Below are 15,254 nucleotides of genomic sequence, written 5' to 3' on the forward strand. Positions count from 1 at the left end.
CAGTGATGCAGCCAGTCAATATGCTCTTAATGGTACATCTGTAAAACCTTTTGAGGATTTGAGGGACCACGCCAAACTTTTTCAACCTCGTGAGGGGGAAGAGGCACTTTTGCGCCTTCTTCACAACTGTGCATGTGTGTTTGGACCATTTGAAGTCTTTAGTGATTTGGACACTGAGGAACATGAAGCTGTCTACCTACTCCAACCTCCCCCATAGTCCACAATCATTATTTATTCGTGGAAAGAAGTTTTAAAAAATGGGATTCCTGTAAGACACTGGTGTCCTTATGCCTACCCCAGAGCACAGCCCACTAAGTCCTAACCCCTCCCTTTCTCCTCAACACGGTGTCGGGAGCCCCCTCACTCGCACCCCTCACCCCCTCACTCACCTGTAGGGACATCATGACACAGTCCCTCTCCGAGCATTGTGACTTGAGAGGTTGAAACCCAACCCAGCTCCAGGAGAAAGCTTTTCTATGGGAGGACATTCCTCAGACACGCTCTCGTCATGCCCCTCAGACACACTGTTGTTAAATCATAATAACGCTAATCTCAGCTGTGATTGGATAAGATCTCTTAGAATTTGGGATGGGAGTTAACAGGGGTAAGGTAACTGAGACTCCACTAACACTTAACTTACAGTCAACAGGTAAACCCGTTATAATGTGTTGTAGGCATGTATGAGCATTTATAGCATTCTTGTGTATAATAATGTTATCTCTCTCTCACTCTATGATTGGAGGTGATCTGTCCAATGAGCTGGTCCGTCACTTCCTGATTGAGTGTACACAGAAAGGAGTTCGGTTGAAGGGCTGTCCCAATGAGCCCTACTTTGGTGAGTGTCTCCTCTTTAGCACACGTTTTGCCATACCCTTTTGAGGACAGTGATAAAACAATGGTGACCCCTGCTGGTTACTCTCTGTACTGATTTTAAAAAAGCATAACGTTCCTGTTTGCCCTCTACTGGATAATGATTGCAAGTGTGCTTCAGCTCTTAAGATGATGTTTATAGCTAATATGACATCTTCTTTGAAGTAATAGGATGGTTACAGTTGTTTTTTTGTTTGTTTTTTACAGGTAGTTTAACTGCGTTGGTGTATCAGCACTCCATAACTCCCTTGGCTCTGCCCTGCAAACTCATCATACTTGACAGAGGTAAGATGCAAAATCTCAATGTCCTTATACATAACATTGTGTTACAGTAACAAGGTAAACATGGTTTCGTTTTGTAAAACATAATTGTGTCCTCTGCCAAAGCAATTTAACGAACACTAGTCTCTCTCCTCTCTGTGTAACTAAATGTGGCAGGGCCGGAAATTGCAGGGCAGTTTCAAATTATATGATGTGATTTATAAGCCTGTGCCTGCAACTCATGTCAACGTAGATGAACTGCCTTTACGTGGTAGCCATAAACCAATGTCATCAGTGACAGAGGGTAAATGGAGAGAGGAAGGGGAGAGATCGAGGAAGAGTTTAATCAGATGTATTTTAATTCAGTGATATGTCACTGCCTCCCATTCTTCATTTCAAACATCTTACTTCTACATCATATACAACAACAACAAAAATGTTTTTCCTATGTTGGTAGATCCTCTTGAAGACGTGGTGGAGAATACTGCTCCACAATCTGTCACCAACTCTGCTGCTGAGCTCCTTAAACAAGGAGCAGGTAGGGCTTAAAGTGATACTTCGGGATTTTGACAATGTGGTCCTTTATCTACTTCAGTCAGATGAATTTGTGGATACCATTTTTAGGCTAAATAAGTATTGGGTAAGCCTCAACAACAACAACAACTTCTGTTCCTAAGGGATTGTGTAGATAACATGTTGTGTTAGCGCCTCTCTCCTGTGGCCTTGCAGTGTGTAATGTGTGGTTCCAGTCTGTGTTCATTGTGTAGTGTGTGTTTGTATCTCTGTGTAACGTGTGTTTCTCTGCAGCGTGTAATGTGTGGTTCCTGGGCTCAGTGGAGATGGAGTCTCTGACCGGGTACCAGGCTGTGCAGAAGGCCACCAGTGTAACATTGGGCTCAGACCCCCTGCCCATCTCCACCGTGGTCCACTTGAAAGTCTCCTCACAGGGAATCACCCTCACCGACAACCAGAGGAAGTGAGTCATGGAGAATACACAGACAGGCAGACAGACAGTGAGGCACACCTACATGGTCACATTAGTAATGCATGTATAGCTAATATAAAATGATATATAAATGAATACAGTACCAGTCAAAAGTTTGGACACACCTACTCATTCAAGGGTTTTTCTTTATTTGTACTATTTTCTACATTGTAGAATAAAAAACGATTAAACAACACATATGGAATCATGTAGTAACCAAAAAAGTGTTCAACAAATCAAAATATATTTTATATTTGAGATTCTTCAAAGTAGCCACCTTTTGCCTTGATGACAAATCATTCACTAAACCCTAAACCTCAACTAAATTATGTAATAAATAATGTGGAAATTGAGCAAGTTGAGGTGATTAAACTGCTTGGAGTAAACCTAGATCGTAATTTCTCAAGGTCAAAACATATTGATACAACAGTAGCTACGATGGGGAGAAGTATACCCATGATAAGGCGCTACTCTACCTTATAGACAGCACTGTCGACAAGGCAGGTCCTACAGGCCCTAGTTTTGTTGCACCTGGACTACTGTTCAGTCGTGTGGTCAGGTGCCACAAAAAAGAACATAGGAAAATTGCAAGTGGGCAGAACTGGGCAGCACGGCTGTATACAGAGAGCTAATGTAACCAATGTGAAATGGCTAGCTAGTTAGTGGTGGTGTGCGCTAATAGCGTTTCAATCGGTGACGTCACTCGCTCTGAGACCTTGAAGTAGTTGTTCCCCTTGCTCTGCTGTGGCTTTTGTGGCTCGATGGGTAATGATGCTTTGTGGGTGTCAGTTGTTGATGTATGCAGAGGGTCCCTGGTTCGGGGCGAGGAGAGGGACGGAAGCTAAACTGCTACACTAATATTAATAGTATGAATGTCAATCTCTCCTGGCTCAAAGTGGAAGAGACTTCATCACTACTTGTATTTACGAGAGGTATTGACATGTTGAATGATCCGAGCTGTCTGTTTGAACTACCGGCGCACAGCTCGGACACATATGCATACCCCATAACACATGCCACAAGAGGTCTTTTCCCAGTCCCCAAGTCCAGAACAGACTATGGAAGGAGCACAATATTAAATACAGCCATGTCTACAAGTAACTCATGCAACAGTAAAATTAGATTTAAAAACAGATTTTAACAAAACACCTTATGGAACAGAGGGGAATGTGAAGCAACACAAACATAGGCTCAGACATATGCATACACACATACGCATTATATACATGTACACATGGATTTTGTATTATATATATATGTGTGTAGTAGGCACCTGAGGGCACACAGTCTGTGAATGTATTGTAATGTTTTTACAATAGTATAAACTGACAATGCTGCTGGACCCCAGTAATGGGGATCCATAATAAAAACAATTACAGCTTTACACACTCTTAGCATTCTCTCAACCAGTTTCACCTGGAATGCTTTTCCAACAGTCTTGAAGGAGTTCCCACTTTTACTAAGCACTTGTTGGCTGCTTTTCCTTCACTCCGTGGTCCAACTCATCCCAAACCATCTCAATTGGGTTGAGGTCGGGTGATTGTGGAGGCCAGGTCATCTGATGCAGCACTCCATCACTCTCCTTCTTGGTCAAATAGCCCTTTACACAGCCTGGAGGGGTGTTGGGTCCTTGTCCTGTTGAAAAACAAATGATAGTCCCACGAAGCACAAACCAGATAGGATGGAGTATTCCTGCAGAATACTGTGGTAGCCATGCTGGTTAAGAGTGCCTTGAATGCTAAATAAATCACTGACAGTGTCACCAGCAAAACACCCCCACACCATCACACCTCCTCCTCCATGCTTCACGGTGGGAACCACACAGGAGGAGATCATCCGTTCACCTACTCTGCGTCTCACAAAGACACAGCGGTTAGAACCAAAAATCTCACATTTGGACTCATTAGACGTAAAGACAGATTTCCACCGGTCTAATGTCTATTGCTTGCGTTTCTTGGCCCAAGAAAGTCTCTTATTCTTATTGGTGTCCTTTAGTAGTGGTTTCTTTGCAGCAATTGGACCATGAAGGCCTGATTCACACAGTCTCCTCTGAACAGTTGATGTTGAGATGTGTCTGTTACTTGAACTCTGTGAAGCATATATTTGGGCTGCAATATCTGAGGCTGGTAACTGTAATGAACTTGCCATAATATGGACTTGGTCTTTTACCAAATAGGGCTATGTTCTGTATACCACCCCTACCTTGTCACAACATAACTGATTGGATCAAACACATTAAGAAGGAAAGAAATTCCACAAAATACCTTTTAACAATGCAAATTCCACAAAATACCTTTTAACAATGCACACCTGTAAATTGAAATTGCATTCCAGCTGACTACCTCATGAAGCTGGTTGAGAGAATGCCAAGAGTGTGCAAAGCTGTCATCAAGGCAAAGGATGGCTACTTTGAAGAATCTCAAATATAAACATATTTTGATTGAACACTTTTTTTGGTCACTACATGATTCCATGTGTGTTATTTCATCGCGTTGATGCCTTCACTATAATTCTACAATGTAGAAAATAAAATAAAAATCCTTGAATGAGTAGGCGTGTTCAAACGTTTGACTCGTACTGCATATATACACAGTTGTACTATGTATTTCTCTTTTACCCAGGTTCTCTTCTCCTCTTCCCAGGTTGTTCTTCAGGAGGCATTATGCACTGACCACTGTCATCTTCTGTGCATTGGACCCTCAAGATCGGAAGTGAGTCAAATATGCCAGAATTAACATCATTCGATATAAAAGTACTGTGGCAATGATGTCATCAGCTTACGCTGTCTGTATGATGCCTTGTATGTTCCTTCTGTGTTCTTTTCCCTTCTTAGGTGGAAACAAGATGGCTGCACTTCAGCAAAGATCTTTGGCTTTGTGGCGAGGAAGACGGGCAGTGGGCAGGACAACGTGTGCCACCTGTTCGCCGAGCACGACCCCGAGCAGCCCGCCAGCGCCATCGTCAACTTCGTCTCCAAGGTGATGATTGGCTTCCAGAAGACCAAGTAGCACTGCAACGCTGCTAGCTAATTGGCTAGTGGGGCTGTTTCTAAAACTTAAAACCGTACAACCCTCAACCTGAAGGTTATGAGCCAGGACTTGGACAGGAAGGCAGTGGAACAGAGTTCCATCCACAGAACTAGAATGGGTTTTGCGAGATACTATTTCAATGGTTACACTACCTAAGAATGGGATACAATTGATAACAATAATCTTGAGGCGAAAGAACCGCACACCTATTTAGGTGAGGTGCTGGCTAGCGGAGTGGAACACTTAAAAAAAGTAAAGGAGAGCCGCACACTCTAGGAGCTCAGATGCAAAAATATTTATGTCCAACGTTTCGACAGACAAGCTGTCTTCATAAGGGCAGCACTCCATCACTTGTCTGTCGAAACGTTGGACATAAATATTTTTGCATCTGTGCTCCTAGAGTGTGCGGCTCTCCTTCTCCTTTATACAATTGGCAACAAGCATGAAACGAGTTACAAGTTACAACCTATCCAAGTCATCTCCTGCTTACAACACAGAGGGAACTGTGGACCATCAGCAGGACAGCAGGACATTGAGATCTTTCATTGAGTCGAATGAAAACTCAGAACTCCTTTGCCATCATTTTCAAACAGACTCTTTCTTTCCTTATGATGATTATTAGGGGTTTGTCTGGAAGGAAAAAGAGAATATACAACAGCTACATTATAAGATGTGTATTTCATTTTTATGTATCATTGTAGAACTAATACAGATGTTTGCATTTCTGTCTCGAAAGGGCTTACAGTTTTATGTATCCCAAATCTTTACAAGTTAGTTACATATTCCTATTCTCAACATGCTCTGTATGATGTGATACTATACTAAAGTTAGTTACATATTCCTATTCTCAACATGCTCTGTATGATGTGATACTATACTAAAGTTAGTTACATATTCCTATTCTCAACATGCTCTGTATGATGTGATACTATACTAAAGTTAGTTACATATTCCTATTCTCAACATGCTCTGTATGATGTGATACTATACTAAAGTTAGTTACATATTCCTATTCTCAACATGCTCTGTATGGTGTGATACTATACTAAAGTTAGTTACATATTCCTATTCTCAACATGCTCTGTATGGTGTGATACTATACTATACTATAGGGAAGCATAGAAGCCTGGCATGTAAGGGTTTTGTCATGTTTAATATTTAACCAAAAATAAATCAACTATATAAAGCATTATTCAAGCTATTAAAAACAGTACTAAAATAAATACTGTAAATCATAACTTCTCCTTATGTTATCAAAAACTTAATTTTTGTAAATGCATCATGTACTATTTGAAAAGTAATACCTATTGACTTTGTTAGAACAAAAAAATATAAATATTTCCCCTAAACTAATGTTTCACCATCCCAATCATTTATCTTGAATTTGGATATTGCTCAACTCTGGATATGCATGCGAATTAAAACCACCATCAAAGCAATAACACACAAAAATGTAAAGATCTGGAAGGGGAGCGTTGGAATGAATCAGACCACAGAAAATATTATATATGTAAACCCTAATATATTCTATGATTCCTTTATATCATTTGTCAATTACATGTACTTTGAACTCATGTACTACTTCGTTCAGTACTGCTTTGTCTGGAAGATTGTTTTAAAATTGATACATTTCTGTATGTTTTTCCTTTGGCTAGTCTCAAATAAGTGTTTAAATGGACTATTTGGTGGTATATTATTGGCATTAACTATATATTGAAATGTCTCAGTGTTAAAATATATACAGTACACTGAGTGTACCAAACATTAGTATTGATTAATATTAATATTGAGTTGCACCCACCCTTTAGCCCTCAGAACAGCCTCATTTCGTCAGGGCATGGACTCTACAAGGTGTCGAAAGCGTTCTACAGGGATGCTGCCCATGTTGACTCCTGCTCACAACTGCTTCCCACAGTTGTGTCAAGATGGCTGGATGTCATTTGAGTAGTGGACCATTCTTGATACACACAGCAAACTGTTGAGCGTGAATAACCCAGCAGCGTTGCAGTTCTTGACACAAACCGGTGCGCCTGGCACCTACTTCCATAGCCCGTTCAAAGGCACTTAAAAATGTAGTCTTGCCCATTCAACCGCTGAATGGCACAGATACACAATCCAGGTCTCAATTGTCTCAAGGCATAGAAATCCTTCTTTAACCTGTCTCCTCGCCTCCATCTACACTGATTGAAGTAGATTTAACAAGTGACATCAGCTTTCACCTGGATTCACCTGGTCTGTCTATGTCCATGGAAGGAGCAGGAGTCCTTAATGTTTTTATACTCAGTAGAGGACATTTGTATTGTATATTTCATTTGGAATTATGAAATAAATATTGTGTTGGAACAATAGGCGATCATTGGGGCTCGATTGAACTCGATGGAAAAGTGCAAAAGTGTCAACACCGCTCACCCAATGCATCGAGCGAGCTCAATGAAGTGCAGCTTTTTAACCACTTTTCTGTGTAGATGAACTTTTTCACGGTCACATTTCTTCATGTCAAATAATCAGGGCAGGGACCACCTAATTCCAATACACTTTGTTTATATACAATACATTCACTGTTTGTGTACATTTTAGTTGTATTTTTTTTTCTTTCATTTTGCTCATGATGTACTAATATGATTTACAGTCTGTACCTCATCATACCTTTACTATCTCACGTTTGAAAAAAATAATTATATTTTTTTATGTTTCATATTGATTTGCAGCAAGTGACATAAAAAGTTCATTTGTATATGAGAAATGGTATTTTCAATGTTGAATGTGAATAAACAAAAGGGAAAAATTATGTCATTGGTCCACTTACAATTCGGATTATTATTATATATATTTTTTTTTTCGAGAGAGACAATATGATGGAGATTTGTTGAGTTACACAGTATGCACGATGTACGTCTATTTTTCAGCCAGGAAACCAGAAGAGGGTGCTAGTAACACACACACCCATGTCTGTAAGATCCTTTGTGACCTAGCTCTATGGTTGTTGTTGTGCTTGCTCTAGGTGATGTGTACCGTAATGTCTGGACACATTTTCTACCCCAGCATTGGAAGGTGAAGTACAAGTCGGCTAACAAGTCGGCTAACCTTCACATGAAACAGGTGACAGATTAGGAGAGTAGATGACAGCAGCATAAAACCAATATTAAAAGAATGATTGATTAGAAGATGATCTGTGCACTGGATCGATCCTGGATCGTCTTGTGCACTGTGTCAGTCCTGGGTCGTCTGGTGCACTGTGTCAGTCCTGGGTCGTCTGGTGCACTGTGTCAGTCCTGGGTCGTCTGGTGCTCTGTGTCAGTCCTGGGTCGTCTGGTGCACTGTGTCGGTCCTGGGTCGTCTGGTGCACTGTGTCGGTCCTGGGTCGTCTGGTGCACTGTGTCGGTCCTGGGTCGTCTGGTGCACTGTGCCGGTCCTGGGTCATCTGGTGCACTGTGCCGGTCCTGGGTCGTCTGGTGCACTGTGTCGGTCCTGGGTCGTCTGGTGCACTGTGCCGGTCCTGGGTCATCTGGTGCACTGTGCCGGTCCTGGATCGTCTGGTGCACTGTGCCGGTCCTGGGTCATCTGGTGCACTGTGCCGGTCCTAGATCGTCTGGTGCTCTGTGCCGGTCCTGGGTCGTCTGGTGCTCTGTGTCGGTCCTGGATCGTCTGGTGCTCTGTGTCGGTCCTGGATCGTCTGGTGCTCTGTGTCGGTCCTGGATCGTCTGGTGCTCTGTGTCGGTCCTGGATCGTCTGGTGCTCTGTGTCGGTCCTGGATCGTCTGGTGCTCTGTGTCGGTCCTGGGTCGTCTGGTGCACTGTGCCGGTCCTGGGTCGTCTGGTGCACTGTGCTGGTCCTGGGTCGTCTGGTGCACTGTGCTGGTCCTGGATCGTCTGGTGCTCTGTGTCGGTCCTGGATTGGCATGACTATGACAGCAAATTGTGCAAATGTTGATGATGTCACAAAGCAGTCTATTGGTTGATGGACCCTAAAGACAATCGAGGAACATGTCATGTATCTTCAGCTGGTCCGGTGATGAGACTGAGGCACAAATTGCAGTGTGAGGAGAGGAGGAGAAGGAACCCCCTCCCCCCTATTGTCCTTGGACAGATGGTGAAAGTGAAGAATTCTCAGGGAGGGAAGAATGGAAGTATGGGCCCCGGTGTACCTGTCCCAATGCCCCCTGGCCCACAGAGAAAAGGAATTTGGGGAAAGTACAGAGAAGTAATACATTTTACGAGAAGAGATTATGAAATTGAAAGTATCAGACAAGTTTAATTTAACAGACAAACATAGAGAGAGAGAGAGAGAGAGAGAGAGAGAGACATTGTATTGAGCATGTTGTCCATACCTTTCCATCACAGGGCTCAATGCGTCACCATTCATTTGATCCAATAGTCTCTTGTACAGAACAACATGCAGCATAATGACAGTAAATTCTCAGAACAAACTGGAGAGAGAGAGAGAGAGAGAGAAAGAGAGAGCGACTCTACTGAGAATGTTGTCCATAATATTACATTTACATTTACATTTAAGTCATTTAGCAGACGCTCTTATCCAGAGCGACTTACAAATTGGTGCATTCACCTTATGACATCCAGTGGAACAGCCACTTTACAATAGTGCATCTAAATCTTTTAAGGGGGGTGAGAAGGATTACTTTATCCTATCCTAGGTATTCCTTAAAGAGGTGGGGTTTCAGGTGTCTCCGGAAGGTGGTGATTGACTCCGCTGTCCTGGCGTTGTGAGGGAGTGTGTCCCACCATTGGGGAGCCAGAGAAGCGAACAGTTTTGACTGGGCTGAGCGGGAACTGTACTTCCTCAGTGGTAGGGAGGCGAGCAGGCCAGAGGTGGATGAACACAGTGCCCTTGTTTGGGTGTAGGGCCTGATCAGAGCCTGGAGGTACTGAGGTGCCGTTCCCCTCACAGCTCCGTAAGCAAGCACCATGGTCTTGTAGCGGATGCGAGCTTCAACTGGAAGCCAGTGGAGAGAGCGGAGGAGCGGGGTGACGTGAGAGAACTTGGGAAGGTTGAACACCAGACGGGCTGCGGCGTTCTGGATGAGTTGTAGGGGTTTAATGGCACAGGCAGGAGCCCAGCCAACAGCGAGTTGCAGTAATCCAGACGGGAGATGACAAGTGCCTGGATTAGGACCTGCGCCGCTTCCTGTGTGAGGCAGGGTCGTACTCTGCGGATGTTGTAGAGCATGAACCTACAGGAACGGGCCACCGCCTTGATGTTAGTTGAGAACGACAGGGTGTTGTCCAGGATCACGCCAAGGTTCTTAGCGCTCTGGGAGGAGGACACAATGGAGTTGTCAACCGTGATGGCGAGATCATGGAACGGGCAGTCCTTCCCGGGAGGAAGAGCAGCTCCGTCTTGCCGAGGTTCAGCTTGAGGTGGTGATCCGTCATCCACACTGATATGTCTGCCAGACATGCAGAGATGCGATTCACCACCTGGTCATCAGAAGGAGGAAAGGGAAGATTAATTGTGTGTCGTCTGCATAGCAATGATAGGAGAGACCATGTGAGGTTATGACAGAGCCAAGTGACTTGGTGTATAGCGAGAATAGGAGAGGGCCTAGAACAGAGCCCTGGGGGACACCAGTGGTGAGAGCGCGTGGTGAGGAGACAGATTCTCGCCACGCCACCTGGTAGGAGCGACCTGTCAGGTAGGACGCAATCCAAGCGTGGGCCGCGCCGGAGATGCCCAACTCGGAGAGGGTGGAGAGGAGGATCTGATGGTTCACAGTATCGAATGCAGCCGATAGGTCTAGAAGGATGAGAGCAGAGGAGAGAGAGTTAGCTTTAGCAGTGCGGAGCGCCTCCGTGATACAGAGAAGAGCAGTCTCAGTTGAATGACTAGTCTTGAAACCTGACTGATTTGGATCAAGAAGGTCATTCTGAGAGAGATAGCGGGAGAGCTGGCCAAGGACGGCACGTTCAAGAGTTTTGGAGAGAAAAGAAAGAAGGGATACTGGTCTGTAGTTGTTGACATCGGAGGGATCGAGTGTAGGTTTTTTCAGAAGGGGTGCAACTCTCGCTCTCTTGAAGACGGAAGGGACGTAGCCAGCGGTCAGGGATGAGTTGATGAGCGAGGTGAGGTAAGGGAGAAGGTCTCTGGAAATAGTCTGGAGAAGAGAGGAGGGGATAGGGTCGAGCGGGCAGGTTGTTGGGCGGCCGGCCGTCACAAGACGTGAGATTTCATCTGGAGAGAGAGGGGAGAAAGAGGTCAGAGCACCGGGTAGGGCAGTGTGAGCAGAACCAGCGGTGTCGTTTGACTTAGCAAACGAGGATCGGATGTCGTCGACCTTCTTTTCAAAATGGTTGACGAAGTCATCTGCAGAGAGGGAGGAGGGGGGGAGGATTCAGGAGGGAGGAGAAGGTGGCAAAGAGCTTCCTAGGGTTAGAGGCAGATGCTTGGAATTTAGAGTGGTAGAAAGTGGCTTTAGCAGCAGAGACAGAGGAGGAAAATGTAGAGAGGAGGGAGCGAAAGGATGCCAGGTCCGCAGGGAGGCGAGTTTTCCTCCATTTCCGCTCGGCTGCCCGGAGCCCTGTTCTGTGAGCTCGCAATGAGTCGTCGAGCCACGGAGCGGGAGGGGAGGACCGAGCTGGCCTGGAAGATAGGGGACATAGAGAGTCAAAGGATGCAGAAGGGGAGGAGAGGAGGGTTGAGGAGGCAGAATCAGGAGATAGGTTGGAGAAGGTTTGAGCAGAGGGAAGAGATGATAGGATGGAAGAGGAGAGAGTAGCGGGGGAGAGAGAGCGAAGGTTGGGACGGCGCGATACCATCCAGTAGGGGCAGTGTGGGAAGTGTTGGATGAGAGCGAGAGGGAAAAGGATACAAGGTAGTGGTCGGAGACTTGGAGGAGTTGCAATGAGGTTAGTGGAAGAACAGCATCTAGTAAAGATGAGGTCGAGCGTATTGCCTGCCTTGTGAGTAGGGGGGAAGGTGAGAGGGTGAGGTCAAAAGAGGAAAGGAGTGGAAAGAAGGAGGCAGAGAGGAATGAGTCAAAGGTAGACATGGGGAGGTTAAAGTCGCCCAGAACTGTGAGAGGTGAGCCGTCCTCAGGAAAGGAGCTTATCAAGACATCAAGCTCATTGATGAACTCTCCGAGGGGACCTGGAGGGCGATAAATGATAAGGATGTTAAGCTTGAAAGGGCTGGTAACTGTGACAGCATGAAATTCAAAGGAGGCGATAGACAGATGGGTAAGGGGAGAAAAGAGAATGACCACTTGGGAGAGATGAGGATCCCGGTGCCACCACCCCGCTGACCAGAAGCTCTCGGGGTGTGCGAGAACACGTGGGCGGACGAAGAGAGAGCAGTAGGAGCAGCAGTGTTATCTGTGGTGATCCATGTTTCCGTCAGTGCCAAGAAGTCGAGGGACTGGAGGGAGGCATAGGCTGAGATGAACTCTGCCTTGTTGGCCGCAGATCGGCAGTTCCAGAGGCTACCGGAGACCTGGAACTCCACGTGGGTCGTGCGCGCTGGGACCACCAGATTAGGGTGGCCGCGGCCACGCGGTGTGGAGCGTTTGTATGGTCTGTGCAGAGAGGAGATAACAGGGATAGACAGACACATAGTTGACAGGCTACAGAAGAGGCTACGCTAATGCAAGGAGATTGGAATGACAAGTGGACTACACGTCTCGAATGTTCAGAAAGTTAAGCTTACGTAGCAAGAATCTTATTGACTAAAATGATTAAAATGATACAGTACTGCTGAAGTAGGCTAGCTGGCAGTGGCTGCGTTGTTGACTTTGTAGACTAGCTGGCAGTGGCTGCGTTGTTGACACTACACTAATCAAGTCGTTCCGTTGAGTGTAATAGTTTCTACAGTGCTGCTATTCGGGGGCTAGCTGGCTAGCTAGCAGTGTTGATTACGTTACGTTGCGTTAAAAGAACGACAATAGCTGGCTAGCTAACCTAGAAAATCGCTCTAGACTACACAATTATCTTTGATACACAGACGGCTATGTAGCTTGTAAGTCGCTCTGGATAAGAGCGTCTGCTAAATGACTTAAATGTAAATGTAAATGTAGCTATGTAGCTAGCTACGATCAAACAAATCAAACCGTTGTGCTGTAATGAAATGAAATGAAAATGTGATACTACCTGTGGAGCGAAGCGGAATGCGACCGGGTTGTTGAGTGCGGAAGTTCTATTCAGTAGACGTTGGCTAGCTGTTGGCTAGCTAGCAGTGTCTCCTACGTTAAGGACGACAAATAGCTGGCTAGCTAACCTCGGTAAATTAAGATAATCACTCTAAGACTACATACTCTAAACTACACAATTATCTTGGATACGAAGACAGCAAAGACAACTATGTAGCTAGCTAACACTACACTAATCAAGTCGTTCAGTTGAGTGTAATAGTTTCTACAGTGCTGCTATTCGGTAGACGGTGGACGTTTGCTAGCTGGCTAGCTGCTGGGCAGATAGCAGTGTAGACTATGTTAGGACGACAAAATACGAAGTTGCAATAGAAGTGCTGACTGTTTCACTTTGTTGTCCTCTTTCTTTTCCTTTTTCTTCTGTCCTTCTTTTGTCCTTATTTTGTCTTCCTTTCTTCTGTTAACTAGATATTTTTGTTGTTATTCTTTGTAAGCTAGCTAGCTTCTTCCAGGAGAGTCCCTAGCAACTGCTTAGCAACAAGTAAACAATTCTGCTAGCAATTCAGCTAGCTAAGTTAACTGTACAATTTTATGAAAAATAGTTAATTTTTCAAAAGCCTGTCTTTTTGGTTTGTTCCTTGTTTTGTCTTCTATTGAGTCTTGCAGTTTTCTCTTGATTTTTTCGATGTACTTCACTCTAAAAAACCATTTAAATCTCAATATATACAGGAGCTCATTTTTCAGCAGCTGCTCAATTTAGAACTCCGGAACACTAATATATTGGGTTAAATGCATTCAACATACATTCATTAGATACTGTAGTCTCTTGTACAAAAATAATGACATGTATTATAATAATGTCTAGGAAAAACTGTCATAGAAAAATGATTTCTTGAAAATAATTTTTCAGAATTCTTCAACTACCACCACTATTCTGAAACTACTCTGACCCTGAACAGAACTGATGACCCACATGAAAAAAATACTACAGTTTACTATAGAATACTACAGCACATGCTGTATTAAATTGCAGTATACTTTATAATACTATACTACACACTGTAGTATCCCTTTACCATGTGTAGTACTTACTATATAATGTTGTATTATCCTGTAGAATACAATAGTAAATACTACAGTATTATCTCCCAAAACACCAGTCTGCAAAAACACTTTTAAAAAAAACTTTAGTAAATACTACAGTATTTAAATTGCATATACACATTCCCCTCACCTATATCCCAATTTGTGCCACCCGTCAGTGAGAAACCTACATGCCATGTATAGACCATATTGTGCTCCATAAATGTTACAGAAAACAGCATCAGTGCTGAACGAACCGCTGAACGACCTATCTAGTATTCACTGCTGTGTTTATACCATAATTTATACCGTATTTATACCATAATATACTACAGTATTTTTTTCATGTGGGGAGTCTCAACCAGGGCATAAACGCTGCAATTGTCCCATGTTTTCTGATCTGCTCAAGGACCCGTAACAGACACTGATTAGGGCTGTCACACGTACGGTAATAAAAAACTCAGCTCTGCCAAACAATTTCACAAGTTCACACAAGGCTGTTTGGAGTTGGAGCTCTTCAAGTCTGGATTGGCCGGTGGTGGCCCTTGGCCCGCCACTAGAGTGTCAGGAACAATGTTCCAATGAAAGGCTTCGGCCATCAGAGGCAAGCTTCTCTATAGAACTCTGCTCTTGCCTGCTCCCCTCCTCCCTCCCTCCATTCACTTGTTGTTTAATTAGGGAGGAAAGGAGGAGATGAGGAGGGAGGGGAGGGGAGATCCCATTTTGTAGGAAGAACAAAGGTTGGGGCGCAGAAATAGAAAGTTCAATTTTGGGATCGCTGCACAAATGCCACGCACTGTTTGATTTTGGGCCGTCTTTGCCACCCAGCGCCTACGTAAATACCTTGTTAGGGTTACTGGAGGCCATTTAACCTACTCTGCAGCAGCTACAGTATATTAGTAGTAGCCCCGTTTATACCTGGTGGTGACCT

At 44.3% G+C, this 15,254-nt stretch overlaps 2 protein-coding genes across 3 annotated transcripts in view; one reads left to right on the forward strand and one right to left on the reverse strand.

Moving 5' to 3' along the window:
* Positions 1–7,933, forward strand: part of LOC118394764 (tensin-3-like) — a 79,289-nt gene extending 71,356 nt beyond the window's left edge. For both annotated transcript variants that reach the window (XM_035788293.2, XM_035788294.2), the window contains exons 21-26: positions 743–835; positions 1,078–1,155; positions 1,589–1,669; positions 1,939–2,107; positions 4,759–4,827; positions 4,950–7,933. In XM_035788293.2, the coding sequence (XP_035644186.1) occupies positions 743–835; positions 1,078–1,155; positions 1,589–1,669; positions 1,939–2,107; positions 4,759–4,827; positions 4,950–5,124 (665 nt within the window). In that variant the 3' untranslated portion in view covers positions 5,125–7,933. The remainder of the gene's footprint in view (positions 1–742; positions 836–1,077; positions 1,156–1,588; positions 1,670–1,938; positions 2,108–4,758; positions 4,828–4,949) is intronic.
* Positions 1–15,254, reverse strand: part of LOC118394762 (solute carrier family 22 member 23-like) — a 457,726-nt gene that overhangs the window by 192,172 nt on the left and 250,300 nt on the right. The gene's annotated exons all lie outside the window — the stretch shown is intronic.

Source organism: Oncorhynchus keta, chromosome 15 (assembly GCF_023373465.1).
Source record: "Oncorhynchus keta strain PuntledgeMale-10-30-2019 chromosome 15, Oket_V2, whole genome shotgun sequence".
Taxonomy (NCBI): domain Eukaryota; kingdom Metazoa; phylum Chordata; class Actinopteri; order Salmoniformes; family Salmonidae; genus Oncorhynchus; species Oncorhynchus keta.